Genomic DNA, 24,959 nt, shown 5'->3' on the forward strand with positions numbered 1-24,959 from the left:
ATTCACCTACAATCTAATACCCAACAATAACAATAGCTTATAATTATTAGGTTTCCTTTATGTGCTGGCCACTATACTAAATACTTTACGTGCATTTTATCATTTAATTCTCACAATTATCTTATAAAGAAGGTACTATTACTGTCCCCATTTAACTTGAGAAAACTGCAGTTCATGAAGGTGAGATTTGAACCCACATATGCCTAGTCTTTTTTTTTTTTTTTTCAAATTTTAGCAGAGATTTATTCATGGATGGAAAAAAAGAAAGGGAGAAGGGGAGAGGAACTAAAAGGAACATATCTTGGAACACTTACATTCATCATAATCTTATTTAAACAGATTTACATGTGTCCGCACACTATTCAGCATGGTGACCCTTGGATAATCGAAAATAATGAATCTCGAAAAACAGCCTATTATTTTCACTCTACTTCACAGTTTTTTTCTGGGTTTTCTTGTCTGTTTGTTTGTTTCTTTCTTTATCAGCATGCAGAGCAGTTTATTGACATTTACTTCCCCAAATGACTTTTCCTCACTGGTTGAAAGAACTGGGGAGTTGGGAGGGGGTACAGATGGAAACCAAAGGTACACCTTCAATGTGCTTTGATGGACTGAAAAGCGGTTGGTCTGAGATTGACAAGCCCCCCATTTCAGAGGCTCAGGAAGTTTGGGCCCAAAATCTGAGTTCTTAATCCACTATGCTATATTGTCCTCTCATCCAAATGTACAGAAATCTAATATCAAATTTGTATTATTATTGAAACTACATTATGAGCTCCCAGAGAAATCTAATTTAATTAGGAAAGTACTCTAATTAGCATGATAAATAATTATAATCCCATTAAAGGTTTTTTAAAAAGTCTTACTTGACTTCTGACAGGGACAGAACCTTTTCCCAGATCGAGGACATTCTCCACAAGCACCTACATGGCAAACTTGCTCACACGTATGATTACCACATGGCAGTGTTTTCCCACATACCTAAAATAAAATGCAATAAGCACTAACGACTTAAAAGTTAACAAAAGACTTTGTACATGACATAATCGTTTCTCAGTCACAAATAAGCAACTTCTTTAGATTCCTCAAATTATGATGCTTTATATCTTACATAGGTATCACATGTATATATGCATAAGCATATACATACACATTGCTTATGCGCCAGGGAGTATATTTTTAAAATGTAATAAAGGAAAAAGAACATGCAGTTTCACATGGTCATCCACCAAAGATTTCCAAATGGTACTAAAACCATGCCAATTCTAAGACAATCTACAGAATCAATACTACTTCCAATTGGATTAACTCAAGAAGAGGGAAAAGAGGAAAGTACATACGTACTAAATCCAAAATTCAACAAATAGCTGTTAATTTGAAAAAAAATTAAAATGATATTAAATTGAAAAAGTTCCCTAAAACATGAATATAATGCATCTGAGTTGCTATTCTTCCTCTCCTTTTATCCAACTAAACCTCATTAGCATTTCTAATTGTTTATGCTTCTGTATACTTTAACACCCACTCCTCAAAATGCATATACACTTACTTGATCACAGTGCCACAGTGGACTTGCACAACTTCTTTCAGCTACTTGTTTGCCACAGACACACTTTTGCCTACTAACTCTTGGACAGGGTGGGCAACTTCCTAAAATCAAAATGATAAATTAGCATGGAATATTATAAAAGCAACACAGACTGCTTTGACTTCTGCTTAAGGCCGGAACACCTAACAGGTATGACCTTTTACCTGCATGACAAGGATTTTCACATTTATGTTGTCCACAAAGCAATTTCCGTCCACATGGCAGGTGACAGGACCATTCCTTAGCACTGCACCGACGAGGGATAGGTTTTGCTTTCTTACAATAACAAGTAGTTGTGACCATCTTAGGACAAGGAGGGCATGGACCTAGAATCCAATGAAAGGGGGAAAAATAATCAGAAGTCAAAAGTAAAAATTTTCAGTTCCTACACCTATCAGTAATTTCTAAAGCTTTCCATACTGATACTTTAAAAGGCAATCCCTTCCAATATTTTCTTATGTAAACTTAAGTTCTGAGTTCAACTCTCACAATTTTTTTTACTTCAACATGAGAAGAAATAACCACCCACAATTAGAAATATAATATATAACTCACCTGGATGGCAGAGAAGTAAACACTTATGGCCACAAGGAGGTTTAAAATCTCTCTCACATACTTGGCCGCATGAATGAGGCACAAGCCACGGATCTAAAGGTGGATCTTCCACTTTGCCACAATAGCAGTAGTACCTACTAGGTGTGTCAGATCGTTTGTATTCAAACCTACATTTTGGACTATGAAGAATGAAATTGCTGAAGTTAATTTCAATTATAAAAGTGACATGAGGCAGAAATATAAATATACTTAATAACAGAGTATACACAATCAGTTTTATGTTAATGTAACCTCTGCTCCATCTTTATATTAGTAAGAAACAAGATTTTACTAAAATCAATTTCAACCATCTAGAAGAGCTCTGTCCAATAATTTCCTGAGATGATGGAAGTGTTCTATACCTGTCACGTCTAACACAGTGGCCATTAGCCACACATGGCTAGTGAGCACTTGAAATGTGGCTATTGCGTACAACTGAGGAAGAAACAATTTTCTATTTCATAATTTTTAAGAATTTAAATAACCACGTGTGGATAGTTGCTACCATATTAAACAACACATATCTAAAATACAGCTACAAAAGAAAGCAACATTAGCTTTCTACTAACAACCTGAACTTTATTCTTGAGATATTCATTCCAATTTTATAAAGTTCAATGTTTTAAAAGTTTGGTTGGGTGGTCTACAAATAAGCAAAATGTATTAGTAATAGCAAGAAGAAGAGAGACATCGGTTATAGGTAGGTAATACAGCAGCAAGAAACATGACTTAAAATCTAGAATTACGGGGAAAAATGTGTGAAAATAAACAAAGAATTTCGTATTTCTCAACATCTAATACAAAATATATATATTTCAAATGCACCTAGGTCAAAGAAAAGTTGAAATACTGTTGCACATTCTCTGCTAAAGCAGATTTTTACCTATCAAGATTAAAATAAAGCAGTTTTAGTCCTAGAAGCCAAACTAACATAATAAATATAGAAAATTTAATAAGATTGGATAATATACACCTGTAGTTTTTTGTTTATTTGTTTGTTTTCATTAAAATTAAAAAGAAAGGAAGAGAGAAAAAATGAAAACACAGTTTGGGAAACTCTGCCTATCCATGGTTATCTTTTTAAATAGATGAAATTAATTGGAATTAATTAAAATTCTCTTCTTGTTTCTTAATAATATAATATGAAGCATATTCCAAGTTTCCTGTGGGGAGCTGATTAAGATCCTTCCATGTTTGTTAATATACAGAGTAAATGCTCAGACAAATTTTAGATTATTCATACTGAGAGAGGAAAAGAAATTGAAGGGGCTAAAGAAAATGGGAGGTGGGAGTGGAAAAGTAATTTTGTATATGTAAAAGTTTAATATAGATTATTAGAGAAAAATGTTATGTTTTAGTAGTAACTTATAGTAAAAGAAAATTCCGTCACTAGTCTGGCTTTCTGTCTTTGGAAAATTGAAACTTGAGAAGAGAGTCACATGAAAGAGAAGAATAGAGAAATTTTTGATGTTTTCTTTATAAAAAGACGTTTCTGCATTTTAAAATATTTAACTCTTTTTACCTAGCAAATCTTCTAAATTATGGTAAAAGTTTGGATCATTAATTCAAGCTGGAAGGAAGGAAAGTGACTTACAACCCAGCTAAGGCTACAGACCGTGACTTTAAAGTGATACCAATTTACTTAAGTGTGTTGTTTTCTGTATGAAGAAACAGAGAAGGCAAATTATAGTGGTCCTGAAAGAATGTGAGGCTATTGATTTACACCTGCAGTTTTGAGAGATTTTGAGGATAAAATCGGAAGTCATTGATCAAAATGTTAGAGGACAGTCTTGTACAATGTGATACCAATACATACTAAAAGGAGCTCCAGAGAGAAGTACCAGAATTTTGATGGATTCTATTTCTAAAGAAATGAAAGTTCTTTAAAAAGGATTACTAAGGAGTCGTTTTGCAGGGGAAAAACAGAGTCTGAATTATTTATTAGTTAGCAAAAGGAACTAGTAGTTATATAAACTGGGGTGGCGGGGGGAGCCATTAGCAGGTCTCATATCTTCACAAACCAAATGACTAATTGAAGGCCAAGCACGGATACTGAAGCTGCCAATAAAGCAACTGAGGAGCTACAATTTTCATTTATTTTACAACTAAACATTCCAACTAAATTAGAAAAAGTTACCAAGGCCAGGGATAATCTCTCTTTCCAAAATCATCATCCGTCAAAGGAGAAGATACCAGAAACTGGCTGTCTTTAGCCCACTTCTGGATACAGGGCATGTGAAATATACAGAAACATCCTGAACAACTCCAAACCTAAGACAAAGGTATCAGAAATTAACAAGTATGCAATGATTTTTCTTTGATAATTCCACAATACTTTAAAATAAGCACCACACTAAACTATTTAAGAGCTACATAAGGATTAAGGAAAAAACTTTCCTTCCGGCATAACAGAAGAAATGTTCTTTATAAAAACTAATGTACATGTAGGACACTTTAAAGAAAAATAGTATTAATCATGCTGATTCATTCAGCTAGAAACAACTACTGCTAACGTTCTGCAGTCTCCAATTTTTTTGTATATATTTCATACTTTTAAAAAATGAGGTCATACTGTACTGATATATAACTTTATAGCCTTTTCTTTTAACACAGTATAAGCATTTACCCTTATCAAGTAGGTTCATACAATATGATATTTATAGCTGTACAGTAGATATCATGTTGATTTGTCTACCATAATTTAACCAAGTTCAGGTTGTTGGAAATTTAAGATTTTTCCAATTATAAATAACACCACAAAAAAATCCTTAAACACAAATATGTACATACAATCTCTATGTTGCCCTACAGTTATATAAAACCTATTAGTCTAGCACTTAATGCTAAATTCTAAAAATTAGGTGAGCAAAAAACTTCAGTGTGTGTATATATATATACACACACACACAACAAACACACATATACGAAATTTAACAGCTTAAGGAATAACAGAAATTAATTTTTTTAACCAGCCAATACTTTGCTATAACTGACAAAAATCAGTTCACTTTTCATCATAACATTTTGCAGTTGTTCAATAAAATCAGACATGGAATATATTGCATAAGCCGGCAGGAGCACTGAAAAAAAGCCAACTTCTTAGATTGAGTTCCCCCCAAAGCAGTGCCTAAGAAAAGAACTGGGATGCATAAGTAAAAGGCCAAGATAGGGAAGAGGAAATACCAATAAACTGTATATTGCTGAGCTGACTATCACTAAGGGCCAAAGTTCAGTCCTGCTAGGGATGCTCTGAAAAACCACGTAAAACATGCCTAGGACACCCCCAGCCCCAACCACTAACAAACAGGAGGCTAGGGCAGTCATCCCCCAGCTCCCTATGGTGGAATGCTGCCCCAACGGACATTAACTCTGCTCTGCACTACACCCATTTCCTGGCTGAGTCAGTTCTCAAGGAGAAAGCACTGAGGTTGGAAAAAAAAAAATTCACACACATAGCAAGTGTTTACAGTGAAACTGCATCCGCATGCAGAGAGCCTATTCCTCCACTGCAGCTGAAATCAGAGTAAGACAACCAGATGTGACTCAGGGCACCAAAGGCACCTGCGTCTGCTACACTATCCTACCCGATATATTTTAAATTTCTGATTCACTCTACACGACCAATCCATTTCACATCTGACCTGTCTTTCTTTCTCTAGGCAATGCTGCTATAATAGTAGTGGATTAAGCTGAGGTCTAAATGGTGAGTCTATCATATTCAGTCATCACATCCCCTTAATTGCTTTATTAATGCCCTTTAAATGTATATATACATAACTTCACCGTTAGGCCATAGCGTCTCTACGTACATGAGTTTTCTCTGAATCCATCTCTCCCCATTAACCCTAGCCACTTTCCACACAAGAGAAGCTCACTAATAAACTCTAATTGTCATTGCTAGGTTTTACTTCCTTGAAGGCAGGGAGCATATCTATGTTATTTTAAACCTGCTGAAAGTAATGAAATATAGTTTACTTAATATTTCAGTATTTATGGGAATCTCTAAAGTACTGATACTAAAAATGCTTTATCAAATTGACATATGCATTGACACTGAAAATATTTGCTTCATTTATTTTAAGAGTGCTAAAAATATTGATTGCTCATTTAGAGCTATTTTTCTTTTAATTAAAGATTCCCAAAAATTGAGTATCAATTCATAAAGAGAATTCTCAAATGAAGTATTCTTAAACAAAAATAAGCAAAAAGAATAATAAATGGTTACAAATTATAAATGCAAAATAAGACATTTGGGGGAGATAACAATAATTTAGATAAGGAGAAAAACTTACTGCTTGGTTTCTCTTCACTGAAGCAATACAAATTAAGCATGTCATAGCCCCTGCTTGAAAAGCTTCATTTACATACTGTTTTGTTCGCTCTAACTCACGAACATCTCCATCTTGAAATTTAAAAATTGAAAACTTCAGGTTAAGCAACATCTGAAAATAACACAAACTCACTAACAGCACCACATTATGTGAGAACTGTCTAGTAATACCAATTGCTCAAAATATAGCTGAAAAAATGAGAAGTTTAAGAAAAAAGCAACCAGTGAACTGCCAAGAGGTCACAAAGTCCATGCATTACATCTTATGTACTTGATTCAAAAACAGTTACCTTGACCTTCTCTCAGAGTATACTTGCTGTTACAGTCCTTAACAAATCTGGTGGGGGCAGAGTCACAGGCAACAGCAGCAAGATGTCAAGTAACAAGGGAAAGCATATCAAAAAGCAAAGTGAAAGGAACTGCAAAGTCAAAGCTCAGCAAAGCCATTGAACCTAAATATAAGCATATGCGTATGAATGTGTAAGTGTGTAAAAGTCTGTGTGTGTGTGTGTGTCTGACGCATAGCAAATTCTTAGTAAAAATCTGTTGAATGAAAAGATCCTGAGATCAATACAGTATAATAACCTTGTTTCATTAAATTATGCTATTTCTGCTAAAAAAGGAAGCATGACTTCTTAGATAAAAATTACTAGACTGTATTTCCTTTAAGCAACTATTAAGCATTTACTTGCTAGGCACTGTACTATTCTTATTTCAGTAAGATTAAATAAGCTATTTTTACTTTCATTTTACAGATGAGAAAACTGAGGCACAGAACACTTAAGTAACTTCAGTATGACTCCAAAGTGAGCCCTCTTGACGACTATGCTATGCCACAGCAAGGGTTGAACACAGGAAGGTCCAAGAAATAACAGCACGATGAAAGGCAGAAAAGCTACCCAAAAGCACACACAACAACAAAAGGACAATAATCTGAGTCACTTTAGTGTAAGAGAAATAAACCTACAGGCCTTTAGTACAATAAAGATTGTTCAATAGAGGTTAACCGAGTCTCCAAGTACACTAATAATATAAACTATCGTAAGTACAGAACTTCCCATGGCAATAAAATGGTACAAACCAAAATTTAAGTTACCAAAAAGAAAAATTAAATAAATAGGACACTTAGATAATTCTTTACTTTCTAAGATCATCCAAGTAAACACAACACTCACAAAAACTTGCTCTACCATAATATAAATGCAAGTATAATTTATGATATTATACAAAATATACATAAAATTACTCCCCAACTATAAAATATTATAAACTTATTAAAGACAATTGCTTTATTTTAAACCAATATCGAAGTTTGAAGAGATTCTTAAAGGCAGACTTAATAATCATATTCTGTGTACTTATTCTGCTTTCTGACACAGCTGGCTCTAACAAATGTATAACATTTTAAAATTTCATCTAATTTAACAGCTAACATGTAAAATAGAATATGAAAACAAGATGAACACGCTGTAATAAAATAAAGTCTAATCTTATACTCATAAAATTTATGTAAGATTTCTTTGAAAAATGTGTTAAAATTTGGCTGCAACAATAAAGTATACTGCCCAAGATGTCACGACAGATAGCATGGCATTTGAAGTCATGCATAAAAAGATCACTCTGGCAACTGAAGAAAAATGAGTGTGAAGGAGGCCAAGACTGGAAACATGAAGTACCTGAAGTTAAGAGGCAGTTAACAGCAGATAAAGCAAAAAATGACCTCGAGCAAGTTAATGCGTCTGTCCCAGTTTTCTCATCTTTAAAATAGTAACAATAGTAATAGTAATATCTACCTCACAGAGTTAATATGTGGATTTAATCCACATATTAAACAGCTGTAGGGGCCTGAATTAAGGTGATGATAGCATGTGGGGAGTGGTGGGATGAATTTAAGAAATTGAGGAAGTAAAACTCAGCAGGACTCGGTGACAATTAGATTGTGTTGCTTTGAAAAGTCGATGTTCAGAAGGAAAGAGTGCTGTGTTAGACGAGCTGTCTGACGGGCAGAGGGGAGGAGTAGTAGCGAATAAAACACACTCATGCGTGTATATGCCAACCCTGCTCCCAGATTTCTGGCTTAGGTAGGTGACTGGGAAAATTATAGTATTAATAGAGATAAAGGGAACAAGAGAAGAAATAAGTTATCTTTCAACATATGTTTGTGTTTCCATAGGCCAGCAAGACAGCGATACCCATCAGGAAGCTGACCATTCAAGTTTGAAATCTGAGATATCACAAAAGTATAAAGGCTGTGCTCAGACAGAAAGAACGAACTTCTCTGGTAAAGTTTTGGTATTCAATTCACTAATATGAGATGGGAACCATCTCATGACCCTGGCATTTATCATTCTAAAGTTAAGTGATCAGATTTCCTTACTTTGGTAGAGGCAAAGTACAGAACACAAAGGAACGAAAATCAAAATATTTATGGATTTGACATAATACCGTATAAGAAAAATTGCCTTAACACTTTAAGATGAAAGCCATGTTAAAAATTAATAAAAGTGGGACTTCCCTGGTGGTGCAGTGGTTAAGAATCTGCTTGCCAATGCAGGGGACAAGGGTTCGAGCCCTGGTCCATGAAGATCCCACATGCCGCAGAGCAACTAAGCCCATGTGCCACAACTACTGAGCCTGCGCTCTAGAGCCCGCGAGCCACAACTACTGAAGTCCGCGTGCCACAATTACTGAAGCCCTTATGCCTAGAGCCCGTGCTCTGCAACAAGAGAAGCCACCACAATGAGAAGCCCGTGCACCGCAACAAAGAGTAGCCCCTGCTCACTGCAACCAGAGAAAGCCCGCACGCAGCAACAGAGACCCAACACAGCCAATAATAAATAAATAAATTTTTAAAAAAATTAATAAAACTTACAAATGATAAAAGTTTTCTAAACACTAGACAGAAATACTGAGTTATATCACTGAATTTCCTATTTAAAAATAAAATCTGTATCTAGAGTGGTTTCAGTGAGGTCTTCTTGAAGCAGGATACTTGAGGTTACTTTCTATGAAGTTCTCTAAAAGCAAGAAACCTCCTAACCTTAAGGTTCCTCTTTATCAATTTTTACGTGGCTCAACCAGACTTCTTAGTCAAGCTTCCTAATCTTAATTCCTTGGCAGATATGGTAAATTCCTTGGAAAGCTTTTTGATGATGTGTACCTATGTTCATGATGCCGTCAATATACTCAGGCAACTAATACGGATAATGCATGCAAGAATGTTTCCAATAATGACTATAAGCATAAAATGTGGAATGTGTAAGAGACTTACATTTAAAATAATCTACTTCTACACTTAGTCCCAAATCTTCACAGTGACATCACTTTGGCCGTCTCTCTCACAAACAAATGTGGCTTTGAGAGTAACCCGGATATATACAACATATAATGTGATTAAACACTTCAGACCTGAGGAGACTTAGATTTTTTTTACATATAAAAATCAGAAGTTGTAAGATATAAAATAAAGGAATTAAGTCAAGAAATGAAATTGACTTCAAGGTACATTTAACATGATGACAAAGAGAATAATGAAGAATAGATTTAAAGGAGTATTCAAAGTCCTCAAGTGCAATCAAATCATCATTAGGAACAACCTGACCCCACTCATTGCACAGGGACCTTTGGCATCCCCCTCCCAGCATTCTAATGAAATGCCAATTAAACACAAAAGAGAACTTCTAAGGCTGTAAGAGACATTGCCATCCTATTTGCTTTATAGAAAGATTAGCGTTATACAACGTATAACTCAAATAGTAAAAGGTACAAAAATTCAACTCTACAACACAAAAATGCTCATTCTTAAGATGCAAAACCTATTCCACATAGAGTAAAGGTGTCAGAAAAAGTCAGGAATGTATTTTCATTGATGTAAAAATGTCAAAATTGAAAAGCTCATACAGTACCTGTCTGAGTAGTGTAAGTTATAAACGTATTAGCAACTATTTTTCCTCTTTTTCCTTCAAAATCCTCATCTCCTTCTTCCTCAGATGAAGAGTTAAGGTGTTCTTCAACAAGTTTTTTGGCTGCAGCTTGATTAGCCTTCTTGATTTCCTCAAATTTCTTTTGAGACATCAGCTCTGCTTAAAAGAAAAAAAAATGAGTTTCATTTCTGCAAAACAATCTCTCAAAAAGCAAGGCATGATATACCAATACATTATTAAAATACAGATTTAAAAGTCATCTTTGGCGCATTCTATTTCACTATCATCCATGAAAAAAGTATTTTCAAATTTCTTGTCACACGAGTAAAGAGAATACCACAATACAAACTTACACTTTTGTTAAATATTCCGCTAAATGCCAACTAATTGTTCTCGAATGACTAACAAATCAATTTTTAAAATTATAAAGCTATGATAAAGTATCAAAAAACTGGTGATCAACCTCAAAACAGGATATTAACAAAACTGAAGTGAGATGTTTAAAAATTGAATGGTACACAGTGATTTTTAAAACAAGGGAAGCATACCCACTGGGAGCACATCAGAATCAGCAGAGTCAGGCGCTTTCTCAAACCATCCTCTTGCACACTATAACCCAGCCTGTCTTGGCCCACCAAAGACCTTGCACAAACAGTATTCACTGTCTACCCACTATGTTTACAATCTGCTTCTTAGAAAGCTCAAGGACTTTGTGTCTTTATTAAGATGTGGTCACAAATCATACTTATTTAACATTAATCCCATACAAAATATTGCTAACATGGAAAATATGTCTCTTACAACAACTTCATTCCAAAAAGAAATGTTAAGTAAGTTTTGGATTAGTTCTTCTGCTATTCTGTTTAGCACTGTCTGTACCTGTATTTTTTTTTTTTTTTTTTTTTTTGCGGTATGCGGGCCTCTCACTGTTGTGGCCTCTCCCGTTGCAGAGCACAGGCTCCGGACGCGCAGGCTCAGCGGCCATGGTTCACGGGCCTAGCCGCTCCGCGGCATGTGGGATCTTCCCGGACCGGGGCACGAACCCGTATCCCCTGCATCGGCAGAAGAACGCCCAACCACCGCGCCACCAGGGAAGCCCTGTCTGTACTTCTTGTTACTTGCTTAATAACACAAAAAGAATTAAATTACTTCACAGCACTTTCCCAATGAGACTTCAAACTCCTCAAGAGCAAGGACCATGAAAATTCTCTGCAAGCATTAAGTGTTAATAAACTCTTCTGGACAGCAACCATAGTTCAAGAAAGGAGTCACAACATACTAAACTGATCTTAATTCATTAGTGCCCATAATTAGTGCCACTTTACGCTTGAAACTGATGAGCCACTAAAAATACAAACTTTCTTATTTTAGGTGGTGTATTTGTACTTAATGATGTTTTATCTTTTATTTTCCTCATGAAATGTTTTCCTTCTCTTACTGCAGCCAGCTTGGCTGGGGACTACTCAGTGTTTCAAGTAAAACTGGAGGAAAATGTACAGTGCCCACATCGGAATCTTTGAGTACTAGGAGAAACGTAATTGCTATAAGATATATGACTCAAAACGTTATGTACAATAAGATGATAAATGTCATTATGAGAAATGAGCACTTAAAAGACATTTTTTAAAAGGCTGAATTAGACAGATATAATAAAAACATTCATAACCTGATCAATGGACCTACATAAGATCATCTCAAAGAAAGCTGACAAAGCAACCTTACCATATATTATTTCTTACGGTCAAATCTCAATTATCCAGTTAAAGGATGCTTGGTTTTCTACTATCCACAAAATCCAAGAAAGCTTACCAAAACTGTTCACAGTCCTCCCTCTCGCACACCTCACCACCACCACTATCATAAACTCAGTAACCAAGAGAATACCACTTATCTTTAAAATTAGCTTAGGAGACATTCAGGAGCTCAATTTGCTCCTCCCCGCAAAAAATATATTTTGAAAAATACATTCTAAATACAACAATAAAATGATTTTAGGGATTATTCTCTTAGCCCCCTGAATTCTTTCATTAGTATGGACAACTTAGAATTGCGTGTGTGCTCCCAGGCTCCACTAAAACACTGCCTTGGATGAAGGATTATTGAAAGCTGGAGAAGGCCACACCAGATACATCCCAGAAAGGACATGAAATTTGTAACTAGGAACCGCAGTTGAAAAAAGTACCACAAGCTCAAGTGTTTACAGAACATAGATAATTAAAGTTACTAAACTAAGGCAATCAAATAAAAATGGAAAATGACAACTGGCCCCAGAAGTAGGAAATAGGAAACACAATGTCAAGTGGAAAGCCTAAACCCAATCTAAATAAGATTTCTGCGCCTCAGCCCAGCCGACTGTTGCCACGCACAAAAGTACCAATGCCACAATACCTTATCTTACAAGAAAAGTTGTTAACCAGATTTTTATGAGATTTTAAAAAGAAAAACCAAAAAACTGCTGGCAACCAATTCAGATTTAATGCATTGTGTTAACCAAACCAAACTATAGGCTAAATCAGCCCCCCAGGCCACTGTCTGCAACTGGGGGGATTCAGTAGGCAAAAAAGAGTGAAGGGAAGAACATTGGACGGAGAAGTAACACTGATTAATATCAATTACAGTGATGATGAAAGAGGTGTGATGGGAATCGGCCTAGAATGAGTAGCTGCCTGAAAGGTTTGAGAAGTGAGACCAATAATAAACTCCCGAAGGAGAAGGAAAGAAATGGATGCGAAGGCAGTTCTGACTAGCAAGTGCCTTAGTAGGTAGGCATCCAGGTGAGCCCGAGGACGGGAGCCATTCTCACCACTGGCCACGGAAGTCTGCGGCGCTTCAGATCCCGCGGGGCTGCGCCGGGCTGAGCTACCTGCAGCCGCAGGGGTTGCAGCTCCACCGGGAATGGGGCCAAGGCCAGCAGCGCCCACCGACCCCTTCTCTCGCCCTCCTCCGGCGCCGCGAAGATGGACTCCATTTCCTGGGGAGGGGACCGCAGTGGCCCGTCCTCGGGCTCGGCCTCGGCCACTGGCCACCTGGCGCCAGGAAGCTTCCATCCCTGTAGAGGAAAAAAAAAAGAGTGGAAGGAGCGTGAGCGCGGTGGTACCAAGGCGGGGAAAAAGGACAGCGGGGGAAGCCGGTGTGAGAGGCGGAATGAGGACGGCCTCCGCGGGGTGGGGACCGGGTTTGAAAAGGTCGCGGCCCTGTCTCTCCCAGAGGGCGAGTCCCCGCTGAGCCCGGGCTTTGGAGATGTATCGAAGAGGAAGAGGACTAGGCAGAGAAATGGACCGCGAGTCAAGGGGCATCCAGCGCCAAAGAAGGAGAACCTGGGAGGAGGAAAGCGCCTCCTCGGACTCAGTTGGAGCGCCGTTACGGGAGAACTGCAGACTGACCCAGCGGCTGCCGCCGGGAACCAACTGCAGTAGCGTACCCAGAGGAAAGAAAGCTACGTCCCCTTACTGACGGCGCCCGCTTTCAACGACTACAGTTCCCAGAAGCCCCCGCCCACCGCTCGCAGAACGCGTGGCATCACTAGCCGCTTCCTCATCCGGAACCGTGTCTGTGGGGGGGGGGGGGGGGAAGGCCTCGGAACGCATGCGCTAACTGAAGCGGGCCTTCGGAAACTACAATTCCCGGCGTGCTTTGGAGCTCGGACAGGGTGGGCACACAGAGAGGGCGCAAGGTGGGGCGGAGGTGTTCAAAACCCAGAGGATGCCGCTTTTTCCGTGCGACTACCCTAAACCCAGCTCGGTATCGGGAGGCTATCTCAGGGGTCGTAATTGACTGCCCGCCATCTTTAGCCTCGCCTTCGGGCTTTCTGGTGGTAGGAAACTTTTCTCACAGAAGGGAGGAGGCACTTATAAAGAAGACGCTTCGGTGTTGGGGAAGAGGGAGGGAAAGCTGAGGGCGTGTTGCGGAAAAGTGGCTGGAGTGGAGAAAGTGCACTTCTGAATTGTAAAAGCAATGTAGAGGATAAATCTAACGGCATTATTATCATAGTCCTTTATAGTTAACAATATACTTTTCCTGAAGCAAGCCGATTTTTACCGTCACGACAGCTCTCTAAAGTAGCCTTTATTAAGGAAAGTAGGAAGGAGCCAGGTCTGGTCCTGATTCTTCTGACTTCGCTGTTTTCAATAAGAAATAAAGAAAGAGGAGGGAGTGGGAGAAATTTCAAAAATTCGGGGTTGTATCTGGGATTGAGAAATACACTGATTGCTGTTTGGGACTACACGGTCCTTTACAAGCCTTCAACCTAATTAATTCCTCTACATTAATAATAAGTACCGGGCTTCCCTGGTGGCGCAGTGGTTGAGAGTCTGCCTGCCGATGCTGGGGACACGGGTTCGTGACCCGGTCCGGGAAGATCCCACATGCCGCGGAGCGGCTGGGCCCGTGAGCCATGGCCGCTGAGCCTGCGCGTCCGGAGCCTGTGCTCCGCAACGGGAGAGGCCACAACAGCAAGAGGCCCGCGTACCGCAAAAATAATAATAATAATAATAATAATAATAAGTACCTAATATTTATATAGCATTTATTAAGTTCCAGGCATTATTCAAAGCGTTTTACATATATATGTATATTAACAATGTGGTACTCACAATAATCCTGTTATCCCCATTTTACAGCTGAGAACACTGAAGCACAGACAGGTTAAGTAAGTTGCCCTTGTTATAGCCAGGTATTATTACCGATTCCATTTTTTAAATTAGGAAACAGAGACACAGAAAACTTTCTTATTCAGCATCCTAGCAGAGCCAGGATTGCAACTGAGCTGTGTGAATCTTGGACTATGCTCTTAAAAACGCCATACTGTATTATTACTGTGAGAAGGTATTTAATGTTTACCTAGAAATTCCAGTTACTTTTAGAGGACCTAATCAGGCAAAAAGACTCACATAATCAGTTTTTCCCCTGCCATATTATACAATGATAATTGATAATCATAATAATTACTGTGGCATCAGAAAGAATGTTATGTGCTCTCTGAATGAGCAAACATTTATTATAGTATTATAGTAAAGTTTAGTAGTGGAGAGCTGATATATATCATAATGTGGAAGCATATGTAAATTGAGAATACAGTTCAAAAGCTACCATTGCTGTAATTTTTACTTTGAAACTTCAGATAACATTTGAGGAAAACAAGAGTTCTTTCTGTTTATCAAAAGGGAACATGAAAAATATATGAAGCTGATAAATATATAGTTAAGATTATAAACATTGAGAAATATAATTGTATAGTTCTAATTAATCTTAATTCTTAAAAATACTACCCTCAAGAATAGCTAAAAACAAAAGACTGGCTAACTGTTGGCAACTGGAACTCTCATACTTACTGTTGGGAGTGGAAATTGGTTCAAACACTTTCGAAAAATGTTCAGCAGTATCTATTAAAGCTAAACAGGACTTACCACTAAAGCATGGGACCAAGCAGTTACACTTCTGAATATATACTGAAAGACATGAGTGCATAGCTCCACAAAAACTCATGTTTATAGCAGCTTTAGTCATAATAGCCAAAAACTAGGAATAACCCTCATGTCTATCAACAGGAGAATTTAAAAATTAATTGTGGTATATGCATATAATGGAATGCTATGCCAAAAAAATATATATACGTGTAGCAAGATGGGTGAATCTCAAAAGATATCATGTTGAACAAAAGAGGCCAGATGCAACAGAGTACAGTAGGTCCCCTACTTACGAACCTTCAAGTTGCGAGCTTTCAAAGATGCAAACGTCTGTTCGCATGTCCGATCACATAAGTTAGTTCACGTGTCTGGTGTACACTGTCACATGTGTGCATTGTTTACAAGTGGTTGTGCTTTTGTGTACTTTACTATACAGTACTGTATAGAGTACAGTGGTACAGTATCTTTATTTCAAGCCCAGAATGTCCAGAAGCAAGAGTAAAAGCAGTGATGATGTAGCTTGTACTGCTAAGAAGCGCCAGGAATTGGAGGCCCAGAGAAAGGACGAAGAGAGACAAGAAGAAGAAGAAGTAACTGAAGAACCAAAGAGATTCACAACGCAGGAAATGGCAAGGGGATTTTCTTTATTTGAGGAGGCACTTAGTTTTTGAGGCACAGGAGAAGAACATAGAACGGTACACGAAGGTTGCAGCAACCCTTCAGAATGCAATCCCGTGTCATCTATGAAGAGAAAAAAAGAGCTACTACCCAGACATCACTGGATCATTTTTTCAAGAGGGTAGATAGAATGAATCCAGCAAGGGACCATCACCTGTGCCATCAACGTCAGGCGTGAGTGAAATTGCAGCTCGCCCTCCGTCTCTTATTGCTGATGATCCTTCAGCCCTACCATCTCCCACCTCCTCTCCCTCCTCCAGTCAGTAACTCTTCTTACCTGTTCACTCGATGTCACCCCCTGTATGCCAGCTGTTGTACTGCACTACTGTACTTTTCAAGGTACTGTACTGTAAGATTTAAAATGTTTTATTTTTTGTATTTTTTTATGTATTATTTGTGTGAAAAGTATTATAAACCTATTGCAGTACAGTACTGTATAGCGGACTGTGTTACTTGGGTACCTAGGTTAACTTTGCTGGGCTTACGAATAAATTGGACTTTGAACATGCTTTCAGGATGGAAGTTGTTCATATGTAGGGGACTTATTATACCTACTTGTGAATCCAATTTCATGAAGTTCCTGAACAAGTAACAGAAGCCAGATTAGTGCCTATTTCTTGTAGGGGTGGGAGGATTTTAACTGGGAAGAGCAATAAGGTATCCTCCTGAGTGGTGGAAAAATTCTATCTTGATCTAGGTAGTAGTTTCACTTATGTGTACACATGTAAAAACTCAAAAAATTATACATTTATTATTTGTGCAATTTACTATATGAATGATACACATCAATTTTTTTTTTTTTTTTTTTTTTTTTTGCGGTACGTGGGCCTCTCACTGTCGTGGCCTCTCCCGTTGCGGAGCACAGGCTCCGGACGCACAGGCTCAAGTGGCCATGGCTCACGGGCCCAGCTGCTCTGTGGCATGTGGGATCTTCCTGGACCGGGGCACAAACCCGTGTCCCCTGCATTGGCAGGCAGACTGTCAACCACTGTGCCACCAGGGAAGCCCCACATCAATTTTTTAAAAGAATTATGAAATTAAAGATGATAATACAAATAGATGGAGAGATATACCATGTTCTTGGATTGGAAGAATCAACATTGTGAAAATGACTCTACTACCCAAAGCAATCTATAGATTCAATGCAATCCCTATCAAACTACCACTGGCATTTTTCACAGAACTAGAACAAAAAATTTCGCAATTTGTATGGAAACACAAAAGACCCCGAATAGCCAAAGCAATCTTGAGAACGAAAAAAGGAGCTGGAGGAATCAGGCCCCCTGACTTCAGACTATACTACAAAGCTACAGTAATCAAGACAGTATGGTACTGGCACAAAAACAGAAAGATAGATCAATGGAACAGGGTAGAAAGCCCAGAGATAAACCCACGCACATATGGACACCTTATCTTTGATAAAGGTGGCAGGAATGTACAGTGGAGAAAGGACAGCCTCTTCAATAAGTGGTGCTGGGAAAACTGGACAGATACATGTGAAAGTATGAGATTAGATCACTCCCTAACACCATACACAAAAATAAGCTCAAAATGGATTAAAGACCTAAATGTAAGGCCAGAAACTATCAAACTCTCAGAGGAAAACATAGGCAGAACACTCTATGACATAAATCACAGCAAGATCCTTTCTGACCCACCTCCTAGAGTAATGGAAATAAAAACAAAAATAAACAAAAGTGACCTAATGAAACTTCAAAGCTTTTGCACAGCAAAGGAAACCATGAACAAGACCAAAAGACAACCCTCAGAATGAGAAAAAATATTTGCAAATGAAGCAACTGACAAAGGATTAATCTCCAGAGTTTACAAGCAGCTCATGCAGCTCAATAACAAAAAAACAAACAACCCAATCCAAAAATGGGCAGAAGACCTAAACAGACATTTCTCCAAAGAAGATATACAGACTGCCAACAAACACATGAAAGAATGCTCAACATCATTAATCATTAGATAAATTCAAATCAAAACTACAATGAGATATCATCTCACACCAGTCAGAATGGCCATCATCAAAAAATCTACAAACAATAAATGCTGGAGAGGGTGTGGAGAAAAGGGAACACTCTTGCACTGCTGGTGGGAATGTGAATTGGTTCAGCCACTATGGAGAACAGTATGGAGGTTCCTTAAAAAACTACAAATAGAACTACCATATGACCCAGCAATCCCACTACTGGGCATATACCCTGAGAAAACCAAAATTAAAAAAGAGTCATGTACCAAAATGTTCATTGCAGCTCTATTTACAGTAGCCTGGAGATGGAAACAACCTAAGTGCCCATCATCGGATGAATGGATAAAGAAGATGTGGCACATATATACAATGGAATATTATTCAGCCATAAAAAGAAACGAAATTGAGCTATTTGTAATGAGGTGGATAGACCTAGAGTCTGTTATACAGAGTGAAGTAAGTCAGAAAGAAAAAGACAAATACCGTCTGCTAACACATATATATGGAATTTAAAAAGAAAAAAAATGTCATGAAGAACCTAGGGGTAAGACAGGAATAAAGACACAGACCTACTGGAGAACGGACTTGAGGATATGGGGAGGGGGAAGGGTGAGCTGTGACAGGGCGAGAGAGAGTCATGGACATATACACACTAACAAACGTAAGGTAGACAGCTAGTGGGAAGCAGCTGCATGGCACAGGGATATCGGCTGGGTGCTTTGTGACCGCCTGGAGGGGTGGGATAGGGAGGGTGGGAGGGAGGGAGACGCAAGAGGGAAGAGATATGGGAACATATGTATATGTATAACTGATTCACTTTGTTATAAAGCAGAAACTAACACACCATTGTAAAGCAATTATACCCCAATAAAGATGTTAAAAAAAAGAATTATGAAATAAAACATAGAAAAAATAAGACATCTGAATACCTTTATTGTCCAGTGATTTAAATAACTGTGGTTTAATTGTATTTATTCGTCCATTACTGACATGTCTTCCTTTTTTTTTTTATTGGAGTAAAATTGCTTTACAATATTGTGTTAGTTTCTGTTGTACAATGAAGTGAATAAGCTATATGTATACCTATATCCCCTCCCTCTTGGACCTCCCTTCTCCCCTTCCGCCTGCCCATCTAGGTCATCACTGAGCATCAAGCTGAGCTCCCTGTGTTATACAGCAGGTTCCCACTAGCTATCTATTTTACACATGGTAGTGTATTTATGTCAAACCTGATCTCCCAGTTTGTCCCACCCTCCCCTTCCCCCCAGCCGTGTCCACATGACCATTCTCTACATCTACATCTCTATTCCTGCCTTACACCTCACACTGGTCAGAATGGCCATCATCAAAAAATCTACAAACAATAAATGCTGGAGAGGGTATGGAGAAAAGGGAACCCTCTTGCACTGTTGGTGGGAATGTAAATTGATACAGCCACTATGGAGAACAGTATGGAGGTTCCTTAAAAAGCTAAAAATAGAACTACCATACGACCCAGCAATCCCACTACTGGGCATATACCCTGAGAAAACCATAATTCAAAAGGACACAAGTACCCCAATATTTATTGTAGCACTATTTACGGAAACAACCTAAATGTCCAATGATAGATGAATGGATAAAGAAGATGTGGTACATATATACAATGGAATATTACTCAGCCATAAAAAGGAACAAAATTGGCTCATTTATAGAAATGTGGATGGACGTAGAGTCTGACATGTCTTCCTGATATGGATTCTTTCTGCCAGTGTATCCATACATGCCTCCCTAAAAACATTTACCTTTGACAGATACATCTATACTTAGGTAAACATGGTGCCAGTTATCAACATATTGCCCCTCAACTCCAATTCACCCTTCAATATATGCTCTGGGACAGAGGACAGAACTCCTTTAAACATCTCCACAGACAGCACAATGTTAAGTTTTCTCAGCAGAGAGCACTGGAGAGGCATTGGAGGAGGGAAGACAATCTCCTGTTATTTCCTGCTGCTATACAGTGGAGTCAGCAACCTTGCAGCCTTTGCCTGGCCTGGAGATAAACTTCCGAGCAGCCCTCTCAACATGGAAACTGACCCCAGGCTCTTCTGCTCACACTGGTACCCTGAGTCACTGCTCACTTTGCAGCTGACACCCCCTCCCAATAACTGCCACCCTCCCAGTGCAGACCCAGACACAGCACACCTGTGCCTTGGCTCCCATTCCCTCTGCAAGCTCACCTCCACTGGTTCCTGATCACCTGTACTCCAGAGGAGACTGCAGAACAGCTGTGGCCAGGACAAACCAGCAAGCTTCTCTGCTATCCAGTGGGCTGAATTACACCTTCTCCAATAATATCTGAACCAGCCTTGGGGAGGGGGACCCTTCTAAGTTTGTCCTTCTTTGGGTATTCTCCCTGAGCCCTAGAATACCATACACAGTTTCCTTCTAGTCATTCTTTTATCAGGACTCGATAATTCTTTATATTAAACTTAACCCACTGTGTGGTTCCTATTCTTGATTGGACCCAGACTGATACAAGCACTGTATACATTTTATATCAGTTTTACTTGACATACTGGATATGACCCAATCAAACTGACAGCAAAAAAAAAGAAAAAGAAAAAAATGTTAAGAAGGAAATAAAGGGAAAAAGTGTTAAGAAGGAAATAAAGGATACAACATAAAGTGCAAAATATACCAGCTAAAATAAGAAAGATGTTCTGCCACATGTGGGGCAGAAGAGAATTAGAAAAATTAAATAAGCGGGTTGATTTTTCTAGCCAGGTTAAATGCAAGTAACTTTAGAGGGCTGATTCTTTTTTGCTTTACTTATTAATACTCAGAATTGAGTGATAAAAATAGTATTGTATAATGTCAATTTCATGAAAATAAAATAATAATTTTTTAAACTGGGCTCTCACTTACTTTTCCTAGGAAAACCGTCAGAGACAAAAACCAACCAAACATTTATTCATATTTAATGTAAACTATTTTCAAATATTCAGCTAAATAATCTATCCGTCAATCAATAATTGAGTCTGGCAGTTATCCAATACTGTCAGGCATTGCATATTTGTACTCAGAGATGGAAGCGTTCACTATAAATAAAGAACCAGGATAGGAATGAAAAGGCTCACTGAGATGCTGAGAACTGAGAAAACTATTAAGGGCAGGGTAAGATTGGATGGGATGGAAAGAAGCACTCCACGTGGTAGGGGCAGCATGAGTCAAGGTTTAGAAGTGAAAATAAACATGGCACATGTTTGAACCAGAAAGGAGAAAATTCTATTGAATCCCCAGGCAAAGGTGACAAATAGGGCTGGAGAGCACCTTGAAAACAGAAGTAAAAAATTTTGGTTTCAATGTTGACACTAAGTAGCCACTATAAGGTTCAAGAGAAGGAAGATGACAGTATAAAAGGAAGATTTTTCAGGAAAACTAATGTAGAAATAATAGGAAAATTTGAGCTGGGAAGGGCCTTGTGAGAGAACGGTTGCATAGAATTAAATCATAGTTGATATGACTCTCAGTTTACAAACTCAGATGTGCAAATTATCACATTAATCATCATCTTTCAATTACCTTAATTTGAACTCTGAGTTTTATTTCCTCAGGATTGGTTGGAAAATGCACTTACTACTTCACTCAACAGACATGTATAAAGTCCCTTTTATGCCCCAGACATTTTCTACATACTGGAAATAGAGCAATAAATGAAATAAATTACCTGTCCACATGGAACTTACATTTGAGTGGAGGAGACAGATAACAAACAAGTAAACAAATTAAGATATAATATCAAATAGTGATCTGTGCAGGGAGATAAGGTGAAGAGGGTTTCAAGCTAGATTGGGTAAACAAGGTGACATTTGAGCAGAGACCTGAATAAAGGTCCAACATCCATTGGATACTGGTGAGCTTCCCAGGAAGAGGAAAAGGAAACTACAAGGACCCAGAAAAGGGAGCATACTTGGCATGTTTAAGGACAAGCAAGGAGGCCAACTGAATGAGATTGACCAGGCAGAGGAGCCGTAGGAAATCAAATCAGAGAGGTAATCAGGGGTCATTTAATATAGGGCTATGGTGAGGATTTGGGATTCAATTGTAAGCAAGCTGAGGCAAGGAAGTGACATGATCTGACATTGCTTTTAAAAGATCAGAGTAGTTGGGCTTCCCTGGTGGCGCAGTGGTTGAGAGTCCGCCTGCCGATGCAGGAGACACGGGTTCGTGCCCCGGTCCGGGAAGGTCCCACATGCCGCGGAGCAGCTGGGCCCGTGAGCCATGGCCACTGACCCTGCGCGTCCGGAGCCTGTGCTCCGCAACGGGAGAGGCCGCAACAGTGAGAGGCCCGCGTACCAAAAAAAAAAAAAAAAAAAAAAAAAAAAATCAGAGTGGTAGCTCTGTGGAAATGGACTACTGGGGTAAGGGGAGCAACAGTGGCGTTAGAGATCAGTTAACATGATGTGTCGCAGTCCAGATGAAAGATGGTGGTTTGAATGAGCATTGGATGTGGTGACTTATAGCCAGATGCAGGATATATTTTGAAGGTTGAGCTGACAACATTCACTGGCAAATTAGATAGCAGGTGTGAAATTCAGAGTCAAGAAAAGACTCGAAGTTTTTCACCTGAGGAACGGAGTCAATGGCAGTGCCCTTTTCTGAAATAGGGAATATTAGAGAAGGAACAGATTTGAGAAACAAGTCATGAATTCTGCTTAGCGCACATCAAGTCTTCACTAGAAGTCAACTGTCCTGTTTCTCTCTATGTACAACAACACTTCTGACACCAGATGTGTGGGGTTTTCCACACAAAATAATTATTCAATTCAGTGTGGATATCAACTGAGTGTCCTACACTTAACCCAGTTCTGACACTAGCTGCCTGGAGAGTGCAGACCCCACAGGTTAAGTGCTCAGTCCCACAAGACTGCCCTCCTCACTTCACATGGCAGTCACAAGTCCTACTGTTGCCACTTGTACTTCTGACCAACCAGCTATAAACCACAGGTCCCCATTACCCCCTCTTCATGTTCAATAATTTGCCAGAATGGCTTACAGAATCCAGGGACACACTTTACTATTACTGATTTATTATAAATGATACAATTCAGGAACAGCCTAGTGGAAGAGATATATAGGACAAGGTATGTGGGAAGAGGCACAGAGCTTCCATGCCTTCTCTGGGAGCACCACTCTCCCAGAACCTCAATGTGTTCACTAACCTGGAAGCTCTCTGAACCCCTTGGGTTAGGGTTTTTTGGTTGAGGCTTCATTACATAGACCCGTTGATTAAATCATTGGAATTAGTGATTAATTCAACCTTCAGCCCATTTTTCCCTTCCCAGAAAGTCAGGAGGTAGGGCTGAAAGTTCCAACTCTCTAATCTCACAGTTGATTCCCCTGGTAACCAGCCCCTCACCCTTAGGAACTTTCCAAAAGTCACCTCATTAACATGAACCCAGGCATGGCTGAATAACAAAAGATACTCCTTTCAAGTTTTTCACTCCAGAGCTGTTTCAGGAGTCTGTGACAGAAACCAAGTACAACAAAAGATGCTCCTAAAGTTCAAATCACTTAGGAAACTACAGGGGTTTTAGGAGTTCAGCCCAGCAGCCAGGGACAAATACCAAAATATATATTTCTTATTATATCACATTCGCCAAAGAGATATCAAGTCTCTAGTTGGATATGCAAGTCTGGAGTTTAGAGGAGAGGCTGGAGATTTGGGAGTCTTCAGCATACAGATGTTATAAAGTGCGAGAGGATATATGAGCTCACTTAGGGTGTGAATTTCGTGGGACACCTCAGCGTTTAAAGATTCAGTGAGGAGGGGAACAAAAAGAGATGGAAGTTCAGTCAGAAAAGTGACTGAGGGCTTCCCTGGTGGCGCAGTGGTTGAGAGTCCTCCTGCCGATGCAGGGGACACGGGTTCATGCCCCGGTCCGGGAAGATCCCACGTGCCGCGGAGCAGCTGGGCCCGTGAGCCATGGCCGCTGAGCCTGCGCATCCGGAGCCTGTGCTCCGCAACCGGAGAGGCCGCAACAGTGACAGGCCTGCGTACCGCAAAACAAACAAACAAACAAAAAAACCTAACTAAAAATAGAGTTACCATGGGAACTAGCAATCCCACTCCTGGGCATATATCCAGAGAAAACTCTTAATTTGAAAAGATACATGCACCTCAATGTTCTTAGCAGCACTATTTACATTAGCTAAGAAGCAACCTAAATGTCCATCAACAGATGAATGGATAAAGAAGCTATGGTATATATATACAATGGAATATTACTCAGTCATAAGAAAAGAATGAAATAATGCCATTTGTAGCAACATGGCTGGGCCTAAGATTATCATACTAAGTGAAGTAAATCAGGAAGACAAAGAAAAATACCATATCACTTATATGTGGAATCTAAAATACGATACAAGTGAACTTATTTGCCAAACAGAAAGACTCACAGACAGAAACAAGATTATGGTT

General features: G+C 39.0%; 1 protein-coding gene across 7 annotated transcripts in view; it reads right to left on the reverse strand.

The window, feature by feature from the left end:
• NFXL1 (nuclear transcription factor, X-box binding like 1) overlaps positions 1-13,935 on the reverse strand; it is a 51,780-nt gene extending 37,845 nt beyond the window's left edge. The window contains exons 1-9 of one of the 7 annotated variants that reach the window (XM_073805225.1): positions 13,819-13,935; positions 13,239-13,484; positions 10,418-10,594; positions 6,475-6,584; positions 4,320-4,453; positions 2,144-2,322; positions 1,753-1,914; positions 1,550-1,650; positions 867-981 (exon numbers count right to left, since the gene is read on the reverse strand). In XM_073805225.1, the coding sequence (XP_073661326.1) occupies positions 867-981; positions 1,550-1,650; positions 1,753-1,914; positions 2,144-2,322; positions 4,320-4,453; positions 6,475-6,584; positions 10,418-10,594; positions 13,239-13,482 (1,222 nt within the window). In that variant the 5' untranslated portion in view covers positions 13,483-13,484; positions 13,819-13,935. Of the gene's footprint in view, positions 1-866; positions 982-1,549; positions 1,651-1,752; positions 1,915-2,143; positions 2,323-4,319; positions 4,454-6,474; positions 6,585-10,417; positions 10,595-13,238 lie in introns of all 7 variants that reach the window. The other 6 variants (XM_073805224.1, XM_073805226.1, XM_073805221.1 and 3 more) reach the window with 6 other exon arrangements.
• Positions 13,936-24,959: the final 11,024 nt, after the last annotated feature.

This window comes from Tursiops truncatus, chromosome 5, assembly GCF_011762595.2.
Source record: "Tursiops truncatus isolate mTurTru1 chromosome 5, mTurTru1.mat.Y, whole genome shotgun sequence".
Taxonomy (NCBI): Eukaryota; Metazoa; Chordata; class Mammalia; order Artiodactyla; family Delphinidae; genus Tursiops; species Tursiops truncatus.